Source organism: Tauraco erythrolophus, chromosome 4 (genome assembly GCF_009769465.1).
Source record: "Tauraco erythrolophus isolate bTauEry1 chromosome 4, bTauEry1.pri, whole genome shotgun sequence".
NCBI classification, from domain to species: domain Eukaryota; kingdom Metazoa; phylum Chordata; class Aves; order Musophagiformes; family Musophagidae; genus Tauraco; species Tauraco erythrolophus.
In genome coordinates, this window is record NC_141468.1 from 74,530,831 (window position 1) to 74,549,574 (window position 18,744).

General features: G+C 43.8%; 1 protein-coding gene and 1 pseudogene across 1 annotated transcript; both read right to left on the reverse strand.

Moving 5' to 3' along the window:
- Positions 1-6,396: 6,396 nt before the first annotated feature.
- On the reverse strand, positions 6,397-8,777 carry LOC147528913 (protein mono-ADP-ribosyltransferase PARP12-like). Its single transcript, XM_086610760.1, has 3 exons — positions 8,743-8,777; positions 7,227-7,378; positions 6,397-6,671 (listed from the first exon to the last, which is right to left on the reverse strand). The coding sequence occupies exons 1-3, from the start codon at positions 8,775-8,777 to the stop codon at positions 6,397-6,399; spliced, it is 462 nt and encodes a 153-aa protein (XP_086466886.1).
- A 1,386-nt stretch (positions 8,778-10,163) lies between these two features.
- Positions 10,164-18,215, reverse strand: LOC147528914 (polycystin family receptor for egg jelly-like; annotated as a pseudogene).
- Between the last annotated feature and the right edge of the window lie 529 nt (positions 18,216-18,744).

An 18,744-nucleotide genomic window follows, 5' to 3' on the forward strand; every position in this document is an offset into this window, starting at 1 on the left:
ATAGAGAGCTATGGGGAACTGACACAAAGCTTTGTCCCGGCACAAGTGCTGTGGCAAGCTTTGGTGCTGGAAATGTGGCACGATATGAGCCATGTACCTCTAGGAAGTTCTGGTTTCTCTGAATTCCTGCAGCATAGCAGAGGTAACAGATTGCCTTGCAACAGTAATCCAGAAATCCTTAATGAAGGGAAAGATGATATTTCAAACCAAAACTCAACTAATGCCGCCTCTTCTTCTTCCCAAATGGAAATACCACACTCTTCAGCTGCCCAAGCTCTGGCTTTGGTATCATATTTACAAGCTCTCCTGGACACAGGCATGCCTGCTTCCTCCTTCCTGTCCAGCTCAGGCTCTTCCCCATGTCCCACAGCAGCACCCTCCCACATGTAGTTTCCATCTGACCTAAAAAAGCACGTTCATAGCTGGCGCTGTGCTGCCCTGGGAGTTCCTGCATAGAGGAATAAGACATGGAAGTGCTTTGCAGCCACTCTTATTTTCCCCCAGCCCTCACTTGAGGAAAAAATAGTTTATTTTTAAATCAATGATAATTTGTGAAACCAGGTAAGGGTGTTGCATCCCTGCCTGCAGCCTTTTGAATCCTGCAGTCGTTCCCTGTTCTTCATCACTGATTTATCTGTCCAGCCATGGCTGTGATTGGCTCATTCTGTGCTAAATTTATACTAGATTTTTACTGTTATTTTTTAATCAGTGCATTTCAAGCAATGACTTTAGACAGGTAACTTTTTACTCAAGGAATAGAAGAAATCTTATTAAGGAACAAAAGCCTGAGATATCTGCTGGCTGTTTATGAAGTGTGGAGTTTATATGATCCATTGCTACACAAGCTTCAGAATGACATTTGTAGTACTCTTAATAGAATGCGATTTAGAGTTTTGTCTGCTTTACATCAATAAATTCAAAGATGTGCTCAGTTATGCAGGAAGTATATGACTTCTTTGCATGTGTGAATGAAGCGTTTGAATTGGTTATTCAGCTTAAATTCGTAAACCTGTAACAGTATGCATCCTTTTTGCTTCCCTGAATGGGACTAGAAGCTTGTTCATTCAGCTAGTACTACACGTTTTGCTATAAACGAGAACTTCTGTTTTTCTGCCTTATCTTCCCCTTTTTATCTAAAATGCTCAAACCATTCTTTCTCTTCAGTCTGTCTTCCTTCACTAGGCTATGCTGAATCATTTTCAATTACTATACGGAAAATAATTAACAAGAAGTTTGTGAAATAATAATTAACAAAGCAGGTTCTTGAGCGAGAAGAACAATAGGAGAGGAAGATCAAGCAGAGGAAGAACTTCACCAAGGACCATGCTGACTCCCTAAAAGCTCCACTTCTTATATCTAAGCAGAGCTGCTGAAAAGCAGTTGACACAAAACGTTTTATCTGCTACTTACTAAAGAGGTACTAGTTTTGCACGGTTTGCGCACACTTGCTTTTGCCCTATCTTTGCCACTCCCTTTAAAGGTAGCAGGCCCCCTGCCCCAGCCTCCATGGCACTTCTTTTTCTGGGTTGAGAGCAGCAGAGGTGATAGTCCTGTGGGCTGTGCATCAGAATTTGAGCCTGGGCAGTAACTCTCCTGCCAACATTAGATCAGGAAACATCTGCTTTTAACTTTGATGGTATTTTTCATGATCCCCAGTGTGGCTGCAGAGGCAATAGCCCCCACTCTACACGCCTATTGTGAACTGCTTTCTTAATCCTCTGTGCTGAGACCATGTACACCATCAACTCTGTTACCGCTACAGCTTCTTCAGCGTTAGCTGTTTAGTGTAGCTCAGTGCAATAAAACAGGGAGCTGGTGATGTTCTGTTGGACTTCACTACTGTCAGCGGTGCTACTGCAGTATTTGCAACAATTCAACTAACATCAAGCAAGATGAACCAAAAGGTTATTTAGAAAGTCTTTGCTACAGTGGGTCTAGGTTTTAGGACCTGTTAAAAGAATCGTTGAAGACCTGTCTGGTTTAGACTATGAATGCTGTTAGGCTATACTAGAACATACCGTAGGTATAGGAGACTGCTGTGGAAGCACAGCTGTCACCCATCATTGAAGGCCTCTCCTAGCCTCCTGCCACTCAGCCCCAAAGCCCTCCAGTACTTCAGCTTCATGGCTTTGCTGGGGAAGAAAATATATCACGGCATCAGTGGTGTCATGACCAACTATCATAGCAGGTACATTGGTTTTGAGTCTTTCTTTTTTTGCTTGCAAATCAAGACCAGATTGAGTAACCCAAGGTGAAGCGTGGGTTTTTTAAGCAAATTTTCAACCTGTGTTTTCCTGATCTAGGCAGACATACAGATCTTCTCTAATGCAAAATAAAGGCCTCAGTCAGCTGCAAGAACCTCTGCAGGTGATAGTTTCTTTAACCTCTTTGCGTGCATAGCTACTGACCAAGACCTTTAGAGAGGACATCGTGCCTACCTGTATACAGCCACCGTGCAGTCTCAAAGGCCATCGCACCACTCAGCAGCAGTGAACGGATTGTTTCAAGGCCTCAAGTCTTTTTCCAGAAAACGGCATTGCGTTTGTCTTGCAGGCTCCCACTTGCGGCTGCCTCGTCTTTGAGATGTAAGAACCCAAAGAGCAGCTGTGCCACAGGGCTGCACCTTCACAGCATCCACGTCTCCAGAGCTGCCGCCAATGTAGCATCTTTTTTTGCAGCAGCTTGGGTGTGCCAGGAAGCAAATCAAAGCCCCAGAGCCTTGCAGGCGCTAGGAAATTGTGCTCACACCCCATTCCATTTCATGGATACCTGAAAACACACCCTGTCTTCAGTATTTGTAGTGGTTTAGGTGGGGTGGAGGGAGGAGACACAATTAACAGAGCTGCTGCCCACCTGACTGCTAGGATTGCATCTGGCCCACGCGTCATTGTAAGCAAGTTAGCTGGCTGGCAGTCCAGGCTGACAGGGAGAAACTGAAAAAAATTAGATTCAGAGGTAAAATGCAACAAACTTGCTAATAATTTTTTTTTTCAAATATTTACGAAGGTGCTACTCCTAACACATTCTGTGATACTGTTCTGTAAACCATGTCTTGAAAAATGAGAAGTAGATTTTTTTACTCAGTTTACAGACAGGAACCAAAAGAAAGCCTCCAGAAGTCAAAAGCAGCGCTATCTGTGCTCATGAGTAGCCTCTGTAATGCTGTGCACCTAAAAGAAGGTGAAGTTACTGGATTAAACACAGAATGTGCCCTTAGCAAATGAATTTTTAGCCTTTTCTGAACAAGCTTGTTCTGCATCTATTGAACTCCCTGAAAGCCATTTATCATATCATAACATGAGGCTAGCAAAGGAGGCAGATACAGCAGGGCAGTCAATAACCTGCTTTTGGCCAATCCAGAAATCCAAGAAGAGCATCAGCAGTGACAAATCAAAGTGCTGTTATCACATATAGACTGTTATTTCAGATGAAAACGTGGCTCACAAGTGGCAGTCTCAATAGGCAGTGCTAGGACTGCCAGAAAAAAAGCAACTATGGTTTTCACTCGGAGTCACTAGGAATGAAAAAAAATTACTTCCAAAATTCTGTCAGTTATCATAAAAACACACTTTGATTTGATCTTACCTTGAAGCTGGCTTGCTGTAGCAACATCTGGAACCATGATTCAGCCCAGTGGCTACAAAGCTGCCACAGAAGGCACCATGCCTTTTACCAGACCCAAAGGGCAAAGGATTACTGTCAGCCTGTGGCAAGCATGACATCTCTCTCTCTTGCGAGGAGTTTTTCTTGGCATCAGTTGGAAAGAGGCTGAGGTGTCAGTAGCGGGGAGAACCATTTTTTCTTTATGCACCATTCTCCTTCACTCAGGGTATGTTTTTTCTAAGCTTTTTTTCCCCCTTCAGCCCAGTTATCCAGACTGAAGTTCTCATCTTCCTTTCTTCTCCAGAGTAGCTGTCATCAATAGTACAACCCTGCCACTGATTAAATAGCTAATATCCAGTGCACCAGATTTGTACCCCATCCAGCAGCACTTCCTGCCAGGCCTACGAAAGGGCTCTTGAAATGTGAAGCACAGCACTGGAATTCCCATACTTGTCCTTCCTCTAGATTTTGTGATTTGGACTGATGTTGTCAGCATCTCACTGGCATTCTCCATGCACTAGTCTGTCTTGTAGCTTACAGGGGTGGGGAAAAGTGCAGCACTGTGTCTTACAGGTGCTTAGTTCAGCTTCTTTAAGTTTCTCATCTAGATATTCAAAAAAAATGCATCCTTAGAGTAAGTCAGTACATGAATACTTCTACATATATTAAAACCACTTGTTCTGCTACTACTTCACCTTATTCTTTCCCCTTTTTTTAAGGGCTTTAACAACTGCTCAGAGCAGCTGTTTAATTACCTGGAATCCAACTGAACTATCACAGCATTTAATATTAAGGGGATCTTCGTTAGGAAGTTCATTTACAGAAATATTCTCCGTGAATCAGGCTGTATTCTGTCCTTTGTACTTAGCTAAGCATCTACACTAAAATGCAAAACTACATCCATGCAGTTCCCTGGTTTAGAAACACGGATGAAAGGAAGACGCTGAGCACATGTTATCAAGTGGCTGGTTCACCAGGTCTGTTTAGTTGTGCTGCAAGTTTACATATGGAGACAAACTGCACAGTAACAGGCAAAAAGTGAGTGAAAACACATTTTATTTGCAAGTATGGCAAAACTCCATGATTCAGGAACTCTACAGGCAAACAAAAGTGAAAGAGAGCTTAAAAAGTGGTAAAATCTTTCCCTTTTAATGCATTACTGATGCATGTTTTCGTTTAGTTCTAAGACAGTCATTTTAATAAGATGTCCTAGTTTTATATATTCCCCTGTTCTCTTGGTAACTTGCAGACTTTGAGTAGTCCATGTGGTTGACAGATTTGTACCGCCGATGCAATGCGAATAAGCGGGAGGCTGTTCATCTTACTGTAAAGCTCATCTGAGAGCAAAGATCATTGCTCCTGTCCTCAGCAACAGTTTCCCTCTTAACAGCCTGACTGCCTGAATAAGGTGTCTTTGTACAGAGGGCCTTCAGTTCAATTAACTTACAAACTCCTTATTAAAATTCACGAGAAACTCTATACAGGTTTCTCTATTTACTTTTTGGGACAATAAAAAGCATGTAACAATAAAAAAAGGGCTTAACCACCGTTAGTAGGGCTGTACGTCGCTGACAAAGACAAAGCAAGTGTGTCAAAAACCAGACCCAGAGCAGCAGTATCCAGGATCACCCACGGTGACCTCAAAATACGACGAGGAACTACACTTGTCAGCGAGTTCTTGGTGAGTTGCCCAACACAGTGTGGGCAACAAAACACATATACGAAGTGTCTTAGGACAGCACTTCTACCACTAGCCTCGCCAGAACGTAACTAGTCTCTTCCAGTCATGTATTTCTGGAAAAACGAAAATTAGTTTATACAAATAGGACAGAAAATATCAATGCTTCTTAAGACACTTCTCCTGTCCTATAGCATTTGCGAAGCAAACGTTCACATTGAGAAAATACGTGGTCGCATTCACTTGAAAGCCTGGCTTGTTGTGGCCTTTATGTACTTGTGGCCATTAGTTGCAGCCAAACCACCAGATTTTTAGTACCTGCTTATTCATAGATTGTGACTTTCACAGTTTCACTTGAGCTCTATTTTTGTATAGGTCACAAGCAAGTTACTGCGGATCTGCAAAAAGAATTTGATCCAACAGTTTTCGGATCCAAACAGTAGTTAGCTGTCATGGTATAGATCAGACTTCTCCATTTGAGAACTTACAACATGGATTTAAAATACGCTTCTTATTTTTTTGTTTTACCATTTTAAACTCGAAACTAGTATCAGCGTTAACAAGCAGCACTTTGAAAACTAAGTCAAGTCACTCTTACGTACACTTACTTGTTTAGAACTGATAGACGAGAGGATCAAGAACAGCCATATTCTGCACTGAAAAGAATCTTTGACTAATAAAAACCTGAGTTTGCTTAAAAACTACTGAACTGTTAATTTTCCTCTTAACTGATCTGTTTGCAAAGAGAAATTCTATTTCTTAGAAAATGCAATTACAGTTATTTGCCCACAGAAGATGTAGCGTTCTATTTCCCATCCCATGATTCTCATTTTTCTGCTACAGTTATCCAAATGCCTATGCTTCATTTAAGAGAGGAAGAGGAGAAGACAAGGCAATTGGTCTTAACAAATCCAACTGCCAGCCCTCCTCACTACAGAAATTCTTTGGATTAGCATTCCAAAGGAATGTATTAAAGAATTCGCCAAGTATGAGAACACCTGCAATACGGAAAATAAGATGAGGGATACAAACAGCTCTGATCCCTCTAAGATACGATACATTTTTTTCCTTCCTCCTTGTACTGTGCTACATTTTTTCTTCCTCCTTATACTGTATTACATATTTTTTTCTTCCTTCTGATACTGTATTATATACTCTGGGTAAATCTGGTGTTTTTCAAAGACAACAAAAACGGAAGGATCTAACTCATCATCCACACAGCTGTCGTAAAACCGAAGCCCATCAACAGACTTGGACGGAGGACGAACGTAGGCTGCATCACCTTTAACATAATCTCCAACCAATACACGAGCCAGGAACATGCTGTTTGTTTTCACCACAGGCTCACAGTATACATGGGAATAGGAAGCATCTCTAGCAAAGTAATTTCCTAGAAAATGATACAAAAACATGGTTATAAGGAATATGTGTAAAGTGACAGTGAAAACTGAGCATCCCCTTGTTTTTCAGAAGGTATTTGATCCAACTTTCATGTCTCTTCTTACTCAGTTTAAGTAGAAATTTTTACAAGAGGAAGAGTTTCACCACAGAATTTCCATTCAGAATTTGCTATTTGATGAATAATTTTTTAAAGAGCAAAACATGTAAAAACACTGCAGGTATATATGTTATGATGAGGGACCCTTCTTGCTCCCTGCCATGAAGACTAGCGGCCATTTCTCTGGCAAGTTCAAATTCTGACCTGGAGCCTTCGGAAGATCCCACCTACAGCAAGAGAGGCTTTTTCAAATTCCTACATTAACACCTTATGAAAAGATATATCCCCACATAAAGCAAATTCTTGTCCTCTCCACAGGGAAGGAAGATTGTAATACCAATTCCTACCTCTTTTTTCACCCTCTATAGTTAAGACTTCAGAACTTTGATTGCTCTAGTATCAGGGGAATCTAAGTAGACATCTAACACACGGTCATGTCCTACATACCCTTTCCATAGTTAGTTCCATTGCTTCCACAAATTCTCCAGTCAAAGTTGTGACCACAGATGGTTTCCGTGAAGTAGGTACTGGTTGCGTGGAACAGGAGCCTTTCATTCACTTCCTTTCCTCCATTGTTCTTTTTCATCTGCTCCTTTTGCCTAACAGAAGAATGCAGAGGAGGAGAGTGTCAGCCGTGGAAGAAAAGGAAGAAAAGGGTTTTTTTTAAAAAAAAGTCTATAATGTACATGTAAATATCAGCTGGATAAGATTTCCAGTCTGCTTTCTCCTCTCTCAGCTTGGAAGATGAGGCAGACTAGCAGTATGATGAGCAATTACAACACGAGCAATACATTGATACCACTGCACAGCAATTCTAGATAATTCTGGCTTTGTTCAGTGAATTTAAGTAAGCATTGACACCGTTACAGTCCCCACTGTACTAAGATTTTGCATTGGTTAACTCTGAATTACTGTTGCATCCTCTGTGCAGTAGGCAATAGAGTGAACCTTGCCATCATGTTAAGTCTCACTTTTACAACATCCTACTGCACTAAAACTGCTACCTTTGGTAGTCGTTCTTTAAACGGTCTAAAATCTCCCCCACGACAAACTGGCATAGTCGGCAGATTCTAAATCTGCTCTGTGGCACTGGGGTTAAATCACGATGCAAGTATAATTCTCTGATGTACAAAACAATGTAAAGCATGAGGGTATGCTGACGAGACGCCTTCCATTTAAGCTGCCTACTGAAATCAAGGTCCACCATTGCCAGAGCCACTATATCCATCATCCCTCCCTACGTACTTTTCCACGTCCCTGGATCACCTTTGTGTTCTGCCATTTGGGCAGCTATACTGTAAACTGGATGGGGAAAACTCATCTGCCTTAGGGGAACAAGACTCCTTATTTATTTATTTTCCTGCATTTTTCAGATAGATCACTCTCTCATCAAAAAGGATTTGGTGACCCAAGGGAAATAGTAACACTTGATCTGAGAGAGCAGACAATCCTTGCATGTCCCAAGGAAGGACAATGCTTAGAAGAGAGGCAAGACTACTTCCTGAATAATTTAAAAGGCAATCTATGTCAAGTACAGCGTATACACGTTAAATCTGCGTAGAAGCCACGGACAACTCCAAAAGGCAATCTGATGAGAGAGTCCACATGTATCATCAAAAACAGCTTGATCAACACAAGCTGAAAAAAAGAAATTTTGCTTTCCCGCATTTGTCAAGAAGGTCTTTGTCAAAATTAGTTTTAACAAACCATCCAGACACAAAGACAGACAGTAGTTCATACTGAACTTCACTGCAAGGAGATAAGGCGTGCTCCCTCCCCTCCAGCCTGTCATCATTTTACCACATCTGTTATGAACATCTGCAGCTTCACTGCCTTACTTGACATCATAAAATTCCAGCACAAGTATTTACTTAATTAACCTTGCTGAGCAAAGAGGAGTAGGGGGGAAAGATGCTCCGCACGTTTCTTCAGTAGTGATTCAAAGCACAGGATGTGCGCTCACCTGTTCTCCATATTCAATCCACTGGCCTTGGTCATTCTTCCAATACCAAATCCACTGCGTGGTCAATGCAAATGTGGGTTTTGTAACTGATGACGGTGTAGAGAGGTGTCGAAGTGAAGAAGAGCAGCAGGTCATTGTCTGCAAATCGATGTTCTTATCTGCTATGCTGCAAGGACAAATTTAGGTTTATTATAGATAACAGTACATATGTTATCCTCTAAGCCCCACTTTAAGTCAGTGCAATTTTCTTTCATACAATGTGACTGCCTGAACTAATTCTTCACATTCACATTTCATACATTTCATTCTTCACATTCACATTCCATACAATGTGACAGCCTGAACTAATTCTTATTACTGAAACCCTTTAAAAATTGTTGCAATTTTACCCAGCCTGTCAGGTTGCAATGAAGAATTTCCTTGGATTTAATAATGCCTAGCAGTTGTGGGGTTCAGTTCAACAGGGAGACAAATGTGACATCGTTGAGAAGGCAGTGTACTTTGGTCAGAAAATGAGTAACTTGCTTGTATTCAGTATTATTAACACAGAAGGAGCGTAATTCTCAATAGTAGCCTAATAGCTTGTTTATTTTGCCACCTTCTATCTATGCGACTTTTTTGTAGCCTGCTTAAATTTTTTTTTCTTCCTACCTCTTTTCATACACCATGGGATGCACTAATTTTTGCAAAAATCCCTGAAATGAATGTTAGATTGAGAGGTAATACCTTCTCTTTCTCCTTCACGTGTAACTTATACCAGTATTGGTGTATATATATAATAATTTAATATATCTTATTAAATTAAGCCTAAACATACTGATTATTTTGCCTATAGTAAATCCTAGACTCCATTTATTTTTTCAGTACCTCAAGGCGTCTTTGACTTGGATTGTTCTGCTTGTCATGAGGCAGCTGTGAAGTAATATGATGACATCTATTAATTATATGTCTTTGGCTACTACCAGTCACTTTGGGTTACCATCTCTGAGTGTTAATCACACCGTCCTTGTTTGCTTTTACAGGGTGAATATGAGGCTGCTTTGACAATTTATGACAATCATGTGAGTAGGGGCCTTTTTATCTTTACTAGTAGAGAATGTGCTTAAGACCATGATGTGTGCTTTCTGCCTTCTGTATGAGAGTGAAACGTGTCACGGTGTGCCATATATGTGTACGTAGTATTTACGTCTGTTGTTTTTGAAGTTTTTGAAGGAAACTGTTTCCCAAGGGTTTTGGGTAAAATGCCCAAAAGACTCGCGTGTTACGCAAAATAGTCTGGAGAAAATCTAAGCACAATCACTAGTAAGGGGTTAAATGTTAAAACTTTGTTTAAAATAATTTATTTATTGCTTTGTGAGCTTGTATTTGAAATGCAGGTATTACAAAGTAAAGGTGATCTTGAATACAGAATCTTTCCTTGCTCAGATGACAAGATAGAACATTTTTTTCCCATGTATTTTTCTCTTCTTGAGCCCTAAATGTTGCCGATGTCTTGTCTCAGGCTGCCCATAGAGTACAGTGTGACAAAGATGGGGCTCACTGGTTTTGGATGTTTTGCAGATCAGGCGATAAAATATATTCCTGAGCCTTTGCAATACAAAAGTAAAGACTTGTGCTTCATCAGATAGTTCTTCACATACAGGTTGTTTCATATCTCCGTAGGCAGACATAACAGCTTGGAAGAGATTCATCAGGACGCAGATCATCACCAACACGAAAGAGGCTAGGAAAAGACCACCCAGCAACCTGTTGGATGAAAACGCAGTGTCTCTGAAAGCTGAGACACAGTAAGAGAACACGGTCTGGGCCGAGCGAATCATATTACTGTAATTCCATTCGTGCTGCCCAAACACAAGGTAGCCAAAAGCCATAAATATAAAGAAGTACACCACTACGACGAGGGCCATTGAGGACATTCCGGGAAGGGCTGCCAAGATCGATCTCTGTGCCAGGCGCACGTTATAAAAGAATTGGAATATTTTAGAGTTTTCAAAACTGCAAGAAAGGCTAAAAAGCCCATAGTAATCCTTAAAATCTGATCTAAATGAGAAACGGCGTGAAAATGAATGAAATCATTCGGATGAAGTAAGTAAAAGTTCACTATATCTGCTCCCACCTTAAACTTTACGGCCTTTAAAAAAACAAAAAGGAGGAGTGCTGATTTTAAGCCCAAGTTGATGATATTGGAAATGTTTTTCATATAATGTTTTTTTTCTTGGCCTATGGTGTGGAGCTCATCTGCAACGTAGAAGAACAGAAAGGCAAGAACAATTCCGAACACAAACATTTGAGCTTTAGTTTGCCGATGAAAAACGGGGAGTGCAAAAGAGTGTACTGACAAACTCGGTTTTATGATGCCAAAGTGAGACATTTCAAATATGACCGAGATTGTGCAGAAGAGACCTGCATCCGAGTTAAATGTAGTTAGTTCAATGATCACAGCCCATGTCTTTTCATCAAGCCAGTTGTTCTGTTGTAGAGCATCCAGCCTTGTTGTCGAATTGGGTCTTTCTTCTTCAGGAAAAAAATAAAACGTGTATCCTGCTGGCCCATATGTGTGCAAATCTCCGTACGAATAATACGTCCACGGAGTCCTGTTTCGCTGGTAAGTGAACCCTCCATAACTGCTGGCATCCTTGGAAACAGACTGGTTGGCAACCTTTGTCCAAGTGTCAGCGTAGTCACCTCTCTCCGGGATGTCGCTGCCATATTTGTGAAGACAGTGGCTTTCACTGATCACGAAGTTATTTACAAAGCTGTGAGGATGGAAACACTTTTTCTCAGTACTTTTAGCCCGCACTTGCCTCATCCTCGGCAAACCAATGATTTTGGACTGGCTCTCGGGAAGAAAGGTTGGCTCAATGTCATTGTGGATCAAAGGCAAGAACGAGTCTTTCACCCACACGTGGATATGTTCCAGCTTATCTACGCTGGAGAGTCGTGGAGAGAATTGGTTATGGATGAATCGGTTGTAGTGGAAACTGTCGGCGGTCTCCATGGAATAGGCAAAATTTAATAGCAGTATTAAAAAGACAAGGTGAGTGATGAAATCTTTTATGAAAATAAATGCCTTGACTTTAATTTTTGCGCTTTTCAGCATGTTTGCAATTTCGTCGGCTTCTAAAGGTTTGTACTGCTTGGTGCTTCTGACTTCAGCAAGTTTCAAGCTCACCTCTCTCATCTCATCAGCACTCATCGTTTCTTTAGCCGACTCAATCTCAGAATACTTTTCCTGAGGTAACCACTTGAGGTTTTCGCAGTATTTTGGACGAATTGTACTCACAGCTGAGAAAATGATGATTTTTATAATTGAAAGGAAAAACACGTTCTCAATAAAGGAGATTGCAGATGCTACAAGCCACTCTAGTGAAGTCTGATAGCCATAAGACAAACCGTATAACACAATGAAAAATGATGATAGCCCAGCGACAGCTATCACTAGCGCCCATGCAAGATAGACGCACCACCGCAAAAAACCTACGCGTGGTCCCTTGCGAAAGGGCATGGAGGTCGTGCTTAGTGGTTTCCTTTCTTTCTGAAAGCTGCCCCCTTCTTCTGCGCAATTATTATTAAAATTGGAATTTGGTGGTGGCCTTCTCTGGCAGGCCTCAGCCATCGGAGGGGAACTCGCCGTTATCATCTGCTCCTCTGTTTCAATGACGTTTGCATCTCTTTCAGAAACTGTGCAATTACTCCAGTTTTGGGAAGCTCTCTTGCTTTTTGTCTTTCTGGAACATGGTGGGCTCTGTGACCTGCTGGGACCAGGAACGTTCTGCGATGGACTAATATTCCTCGGTTGTGCTGAAGTTTCCGAAAGGCACAATTTTTGCAAACGTTCTTTACAGTTCTTAAGATTTCCAGACAGGAGGGGTGAAGTTACCTTTGGGTCTGTCTGAGCCACACCACCAGGAGAAGGTTCCTTCTGGGAATACTTAAATAAGGCAATTATAGTCATTTCCATAGGTATGGTAAGCAAAGCACATTGAAATCCTAATGTTAGTGATCTCAAATACCTCAAGTGTGTTGGAAATTGTTTGTTCTCGTGAGCGTTAAAGAACATAATGTTAACAAGCAAGTTTAGTAATAGGATTGCTAAACATGAGGACAACCTTTGGAGCCTGCTGAAAGTGCCAGTGAGAACGTGAGCAAAAACGGAGAGCCACAGATGGCGCTCTGTCAGGCTGTATGCAAGATTGATCAAAAAATAGTCGATTCTGAGCAGAGGTGTCTTGGGGTCTGTGACGGAAAATGTCCTTTCTAGTAAGCCATCGCCCTTCTCAAGAGAAAGCCATTTCCTGCACATAAAGAACCAGGTCTTCCTGGTGGACATATTCTCAACTTTGGCTCTGCTTAAGAACCAGCTCGGAGATGAGCCCTTGTTATTGTGCCAGACTCTGAGGGAACAAATGTCTCCCAAGTCTTTCTTAGTAGCTAAGAGAAAGCAATCAGTGCTTCCCTGTTGGAAAGACGGAAAATGTGGGTGCCGTAAACAATGGACGGCACTTGTGCCATTCTTGCCAATGAGCTGGAGAAAGACATCTGCTTTGGTTCCAGCTTGCCAGCGGCTGCCTGTGTATAAAGTGACCAGAAAATTCACTTTATCAAAGGGGTCATTGTCTGGCAGAACTATAATCTTGTTTTTGCTGTCTCTCTCGGCCCTGTCTTTTCTCATGGCCCAGAGGGACAAAAGAAAGTAGGCAGCAAAATAAAGAGCACCGTTAAGAGGGTCACTGGGTTTTTAGGTACGTCTGCTATCAGGGCTTTTCCCAGATCTATTGTGTTGGGCATAACTATTACTTTGGCTGCCAGGAACCTGATGTCAAACATGGGTGCATTTGACACGGTGTGGACTGACGGACTTCTGCCGCTCTGCTTCACGTTGCAGATGCAGTGTACCCTCTGCCAGTTGGTCAAGGAGCCAAGCCTGCACGTGTCTTCTCTCCACAGGCTTCGATCCCCATCCAGAAATAAGCACTGATCACTAAAAATGTGTATGTTTACCAGTCTCTGGGTTTGATACCTTACGACGTAGGGTGTCCGCAAGACAATGGAGATGTTACAAGTGTCCATACCACTTGCTTGAGCTGTGGCTGTCAGCAATGACTCTGGGAGACAGATAATATAGGGAGCCTTCACATTACAGTCAGCACTAGCTGTCTCATTCTCGCTTGCAGCTGTTGGCATGTTGTGAAAAGCAACAAAGGAGGCTATGGGATGAGCATGAGTGACATTGGTGCCTGTAAATACTAGCACCTCAAAAATAACTTCTAATTTTGTCAGGATCTGGAGGTATATGCTCTTGGTATTTGTGTTGACTTCAAAACTAAATCCTCCAATTGTGTAATCTTGCGTTTTGTCGGGTCCCATTGCTAATGGAAAAGTCGAAGGTTTCGTATCTTTCCTAGCAACGGTAACTTCTGCTTCTTCAGGCACGATTCCCAGTAGATCCCCGTTGGCCCTGGTCTCTGCCATTTTGAACCCTAAGACCGTTGTTGCGATTTCTGATGTGTAACCTAACCAAGGGAAGGGGTTCTCATCAAACTCAAAAAGGGCAGTGGAAATCACAGCATCATGGGGCAATTCTGAATAATTCCCCTTTTTCATTGATGGATAAAAGCAATTCCTGCAGGTGTTTCTGGTAGAGAAAGCATTTGCGATGTTCCAGCTTTCATCTTTCTTCAGAGTGATATTCCAGTGTTTTGTTTCCATTAGAGTTTCTGTTTCTTCAGGGACTTTGCCCTGGAATACTATCTCCGTTAAATTTTCCATGATGGAGAAGATTCGTTTAACTCCACTTACATTGACATTCCTGCGCTGCAGAAGAGCAGCTCTCAGGATGTTGGACAAGCATCTTAGTATTCCACTGGTCTGGATTTCTGCTTCCTCAGACCAATGGCTTTCATTCCTCTGTATCTTCAGCGCTCCCGTTGCTTCTGTCAGTTTCGTAATGGCAAGGTCTTGTGATCGAACATTCACTTCTTCAGCTTGCTCTGTGACTTCAGAAAGAGAAGCAACTATTTGGTTGATTTCAATTGTATTCTCAACTGAAATATTCACGGCTGCTTTAATCAGACTTTCCCGAAAGTGAGCCTTAGGGAGCTGGAGAGTTGGTGTGTCTTTAATATAGTTTAAGACTGAGGATGCCAGATAACCCAAATAACCTGCGCTAAAATAATCTCCAGACTGGAGATAAGTTGTCATTGGTGCGCTTACACCACTCACTGAGGCCAGCAGTTCATGAAACACAACAGCCAGTGGTCGACTGTTCACTGGGTTCTGTACGCGGACGTGCAAACTCACTTGGGTGAACGCCCCGAGGGAATTGCGGACTTGAACATAAAGTGTCAAGATGTACTTCTGAGAGGGCACTCCAACTGGGAGAAAGGATGGCGGCGTTTTAGGCTGATAACCGAAGTACAGAATTGTGCCGAATGTATTTTCCTCCACCGAAGTTATTTTGGTAGTTTTGCGTACGTTGGAAGCTACTATCACTTTATATGTCAGAGGTAAATTGCTGTCAGAAAATCCACTGCATTGAACAACAAATTTTGTCAGAAAGGCTGTACCCCTATGTGGGTTGATGGTACACTTGCCAGGCCTAGGAGGAGAATTTACCTTAAATGCATATCTGTAGATGGAGGACCTACCATCCCAGGTAGTTACTTTTAACAGAAGTATGTAGGATCGATGTACAGTCTTTGTAAAAGTCAGAGCATGTATAGACAGGTAAGCCCCAGACCTGCCCGTTGAGGTTCTGGAAGACCAGTCAAAGTTAATTTCTGTAGAGTTTTCTGAAAAAAGGGACCAGTAGTAGGCTGGCTGGGTGTCTGTTCTACAGTTCAGGCATTTTCCAGACAAGCTAAATCTTTCTGTTGGAATTAGAATGCTACCACAGTTTTCAAGGCATGTTACACCCAGAAGGAGTGGGGAGCCGGGCTGCACATCTACAGTTTGGTCAGCATAACTCCTCCTTCTGTCCTTTTGAACCACTAGACGGAAGTAGTATATGGCGTTTCCTGGGAGGGATTCTGGTGGCATTGCTTGAACTGGACCTGAGGATGTTAACCATTTCAAATCCTTCTGGGCCGGATGGCATGTCTTTCCCGGGCTGACTTTCATCGTCTTATAGTCTGACACCTCTTTAGTGCAGTACCAAGTAAATGTGATTCCCTTTAGTCCTTCCTTTGAATCAGGATCGTAGGATGCAGAGCCATCGAGAGTCCAATTATCAGCAAAACCCACCGTGCGGAATGTGCCTCCCGCGATGTTTGCCACTAGATCAGTGCCGTCAATCTGAACATAAACTTCGTCTGAGCCCCTGAGAACTGTCGTGGTCCCAATCGGGGTTATCTCGACAGTGAAGTAAAACAGATACAATCCATAATCTAAAGTGAAACTGGAACAGTTAAGTGTATCATGTCTACACCATACATCAAAGAAGAGTTTATCGGTTTTGTCCAGTCCGGAATAGTCACTGTGTCTGGAACGGGATAGATTCGCCACAAGGGCTTGACAGATATACCGACGTTGCAGTCTACTAGCAGTCTGACAAAGAGGTAAAAAGATGTCCCCCTTTTCTGGTGCAGGACAGAGGTGCGAAGAACAGGTTTCTGAATCCACACGGTGTCTATGTAACAGGCTTCTTTCTGGCAAGACACCGGTGCTTCTATGGTTTTTGCAGCATAGTTGTTGACTCTGACTCCTAAAAGGGCCGGTGTACGTGCACTGCTGGTACAGTCCACTTTTGCCACAAACCCCGTGTATTTCTCTGGATCAAAGGGTAAAGCAGAGCGACGGACTAAACGTGTGGCGTTTCTTACGTGATCGTTGTATGTGTACGTGCTATTCTGGAGAAGGTGGTCTTTTTGTGTTCCAAAAAGCTGCAGATGGAAGGTCCACTCGCACTGTAGCATTGGGTGTTGTGCAGGGATAAACCACACTAAGTAAGTAAAGCTCTGCCGAAAAGAAGGACGGCTGCTGCTGAAAACATGGACTTCAAGGTCTCTTTCTGCCAGAGACCTAAACAAAGCCCTCTTTTGATTCATGTAAGGTGCATATTGAACTTGTACCACTGGAAGGCCACAAACTCTATGGAGAGTAGGTAGGAGAGCTCCTGTGCTGGTAGAACACAGTGTGTGTGTTAGGGCCATCAGTGGAAATAAGGCTGTTGTTTTCTTTGGTCGTGTGAAACGTTCCGTCGTTGTACCTGAAAGTGTAAGTGCCCCTGTTGGTCTTTCCCGGGTGCAGGTTGACATGGGTGGGAGTTCCTCTGCCGGCACTTAGGCTCAGGGTACCATTGAGGAGATGTAGTTCTCCCTTCAATTCCTTGAACCTCTTTCCATCAACAGGAAAATAAATGCTAGCCACCACCACCTCACCCGGGCTCTGTGGTGTGGCAACGGCACAGAAGTTGCTCTGCAGAGTAAAGGAGCTGTAGGAGCGGAGCCAACCTCCTATAGCCTGCGTGTCCACCATCTGTAGGCCAGCATCCTCGGCGTAAGGGGCTGAAGCCTCCAGGAGAGGCTGAGGGGCTGTTGAACACTAAGGAGCTTGGAGCCAACACTGAGGACATGCAGCAGGTCTGGCTCTACCTTGAGAGAGAGGCTGAGGTTTATCTGAGGCATCTGCTCGATGCTGACTGAAGCAACGTGGAGCCCAAGGTGCCTGTAGCGCACAGTCAAGCGGTAGCTATAGTAGGTGGCACAGGTCTGCTGCAACTCGGCTGTTGGGTAGGCAGCAGGTGGTAGCGTGTCCTGGTACTCACTGCTGGGAAGCAGAAGGGTAGAGGGGCTGCCCCGCTGGCTGCTGAAGCGGTACTGCCAGCTGGCACTCTTGAGGCGCGCGCACCAGCCCAGCTCTACCGGCTGCCACGCGCGGATCAGGTGCGTCTGCGGCCAGAGCACGAACAGTCGCATGTCCTGCCTGGACATCTCGATGCTCACGTTGTGGTGAAAGCACGGGGGTGCAGCGCATGAAGCAGACGAGCATTGCACTGTGAGGAGGCTGGAGGCCAGAGGTGGAGGAGCGCTTCCTGGTAGGAGGCTCATCTGCAGCACGACCTGGCCTGCCCAGCGTGAGGTGTTCCTCACCAGAGCCGAGTTCAGGTACCAGAAACAGCGTGGTGGGGGCAGTGGCCGCCTCTGTGTCCTCTCTGGCTTCAGCCTTGCTCCTGGGGCGGGCTGGTAACGCAGGATCACGGTGCTGTTCCACAGACATGAGCCGCGGTGAGCGTTGTCCTGCCGTTGGGAGACTTGCCCGTGAGGGCCCCGGCAGGTGACCAGCAGGGGTGGCGGCTGGAGGCGGGGCGAGGCGGTCCCCGAGTGGCGGGGCGAGCGGCCCAGCAGCTGCAGGAGGGAAAGGAGGAGGAGGAGGAGCACCGTCATTGCGGTTAAGAGGTTCGGAGACGAGTGGGCACAGCCGTGGCAGTGGGCGTTGGCACAGCCGTGGCAGTGGGCGTTGGCGCATTGTGACATTGGGGAGTTCCAATTTCTTCAGGAGGTTTCCATGGAGACTGGAGCCTGCTCCCCACCCCCCTTCCCGGCGCACCTGGTAAGATAGGTGAAGAAACTTTAGAAACAGCAGATCGTGTGTTAGACCTGTGTGGAGGAGTTCCTCTCCGAGACTGGCCATAATATTCTCTCGGGTATGGACAATCCCTGCTTGGGCCCCAGAGCACAAGGTTACCAACAAGATTACTTTTGTCCTTCAAGTTAACTTAATGGCCTTAAAAGGAAATGTAGATTGATTGCCTGCCAAGATGCACACCTCCTGGATGCCTCTCCGATGACCGCAATGAGGAGACTAAAGAGATGAGCTTATTACCTGTGGTCTGCTAGCGCTGCCCTATCACTATAACCCACGAGAGTGTGTTTACGCTAAGCAAGCCAATTGTAGAATGTAGTCGTGTCACGCCATATTCTGCTATATAACCTGTGTGTTGTTTGTAATAAACGAGCATGATTTCTAACCGTATTGGTGTATGGTCATGACTCTGGGCCGTCC